Here is a 1,958-nt window from a genome sequence, read left to right as displayed (position 1 = left end):
CCACCTTCCGCCAGCCGCTTACCAAAGGGGGAGAACTTGGTGCTCAGGATGACGCCGTCTTTCTGTCCCACCATGTGCCGCTCGCTCCCGCTGGTGCTCTGCAGCCACTGCTGGCCATTGGCCATGCCCAGCAGCAGCCAGTCCTCCTGGGGGCTGTGGGACAGGCTCATTATCTGGGTAACGGGCAGTGGAGAGGAGGAACCTGGTTAGGTCCCAGCCTGGCCCAGGAAGCAGGCAGGAGCCTGGGGACCTACCCTGGAGGCCAAGCGACTGACCCCTTCCTAGCTGTGCAGCCCTGGCACAAGCAACTTCATATCTGTGCCTCAGTTTGTTGGTCTGTAAAATGGAGCGTCTTCCCTACTTTGCACCCAATATAGCATGAGTGTTTGAGACAGAGTCTTGCTCTGCTGCCAGGCTGGAGTACAATGATATGATCTCAGCTCACTGTAACTTCCGCCTCCCTGGGTTCAAGCGATTCTCCTGCATCAGCCTCCCGGGAAGCTGGGATTACAAGCGTGCACCACCACGCCCAGCTAATTATTCTGTATTTTTTAGTAGAGACGGGGTTTCACCATGTCAGTCAGGCTGGTCTTGAACTTCTGACCTCAAATGATCTGCCTGCCTCGGCCTCCCAAAGGGCTGGGATTACAGGCGTGAGCCTCCGCGTCCAGCCCTCAATTTTGTATTTTTAATAGAGATGGGGTTTCATTATGTTGGCCAGGCTGGTCTCAAACTCCTGACCTCAGGAGATCCACCCGCCTCGGCCTCAACCTCATTTTTTCTTTTTTTTTTTTTCCCCCCCGAGACGGAGTCTCGCTATCACCCAGGCTGGAGTGCAGTGGCCGGATCTCAGCTCACCACAAGCTCCGCCTCCCGGGTTCACGCCATTCTCCTGCCTCAGCCTCCCGAGTAGCTGGGACTACAGGCACCCGCTACGTTGCCCGGCTAGCTTTTTTTGGATTTTTTAGTAGAGACGGGGTTTCACCGTGTTAGCCAGGATGGTCTCGATCTCCTGACCTCGTGATCCACCCGTCTCAGCCTCCCAAAGTGCTGGGATTACAGGCTTGAGCCACCGCGGCCGGCCTCAACCTCATTTTTTCATGTGAGGACCAGAGGATGCCTGGCCGAGCAGACCCCATCCCAGCCTCCGCACCTGAGACTCGAATTGATACTCCAGAGGCTTCATGATTGTCCTCTGGTCCCAGCACCGCAGACAGGCATCCAGCCCCCCAGTCCAGATGTTGTAGCCCTTGACCACCATACTCTTGACTCCATCAGGGTAACCTGTGAGGTCCCTGGCCAGAAGGGACATCGGGAGGCGATCAGGCCAAGATTCTGACATTTGGGTCCCCAGAAACAGCAGTCACTACCTTTGGGCATGAAAAGGACAGTGCCACCCCCCACAAATCTCTGCCTTCACCGAGTGTGTATCAAAGTTGGCAGAAAATGGACACAGGATCTAGTGCCGGCCCCTCAGTGCAGCCCTCAGTCTCCCTTCTCCATCCACCTGGGCCTCTCCTTGGTCTCACCCAGGCCTCCCCTTGCCTCTTCTACCCTGAGTCCACCCAAACTCTGAGGCAGGTCTACAGGAATCCCTTCAAGCAGGGAAGGGGACTAGTGGTGGACGGGTGGTGTGCTGTATTTTACGTCAGCCATTGCTTCCTGCAAACATGCTGATACATATTTTATATTATATACATATTTTACATGTATTGTTTAGATGGAGTCTCATTTTGTTACCCAGGCTGGAGTGCAGCAGCACGATCTCGGCTCACTGCAACCTCTGCCTCCTGGGTTCAAGCGATTTTAGCACCTCAGCCTCCCGAGTAGCTGGGATTACAGGAATGGGTCACCACACCTAATTGTGTATTTTTAGTAGAGATGAGGTTTCTCCATGTTAGGCTGGTCTCAAATTCCCGACTTCAGGTGATCTGCCCGCCTCGTCCTCCCAAAGTGCT

General features: G+C 54.8%; 1 protein-coding gene across 1 annotated transcript in view; it reads right to left on the bottom strand.

Annotated features, from left to right (window-relative positions):
* The window catches only part of TLE6 (transducin-like enhancer of split 6), a 30,965-nt gene that overhangs the window by 2,136 nt on the left and 26,871 nt on the right, over positions 1–1,958 (bottom strand). The window contains exons 6-7 of the mRNA XM_011964123.1: positions 1,154–1,295; positions 5–173 (exon numbers count right to left, since the gene is read on the bottom strand). Coding sequence (XP_011819513.1) covers positions 5–173; positions 1,154–1,295 — 311 coding nt within the window. The remainder of the gene's footprint in view (positions 1–4; positions 174–1,153; positions 1,296–1,958) is intronic.

This window comes from Colobus angolensis, unplaced genomic scaffold, assembly GCF_000951035.1.
Source record: "Colobus angolensis palliatus isolate OR3802 unplaced genomic scaffold, Cang.pa_1.0 Scaffold64, whole genome shotgun sequence".
Classification (NCBI taxonomy): Eukaryota; Metazoa; Chordata; class Mammalia; order Primates; family Cercopithecidae; genus Colobus; species Colobus angolensis.
This window is presented reverse-complemented; position numbering and strand designations above follow the sequence as displayed.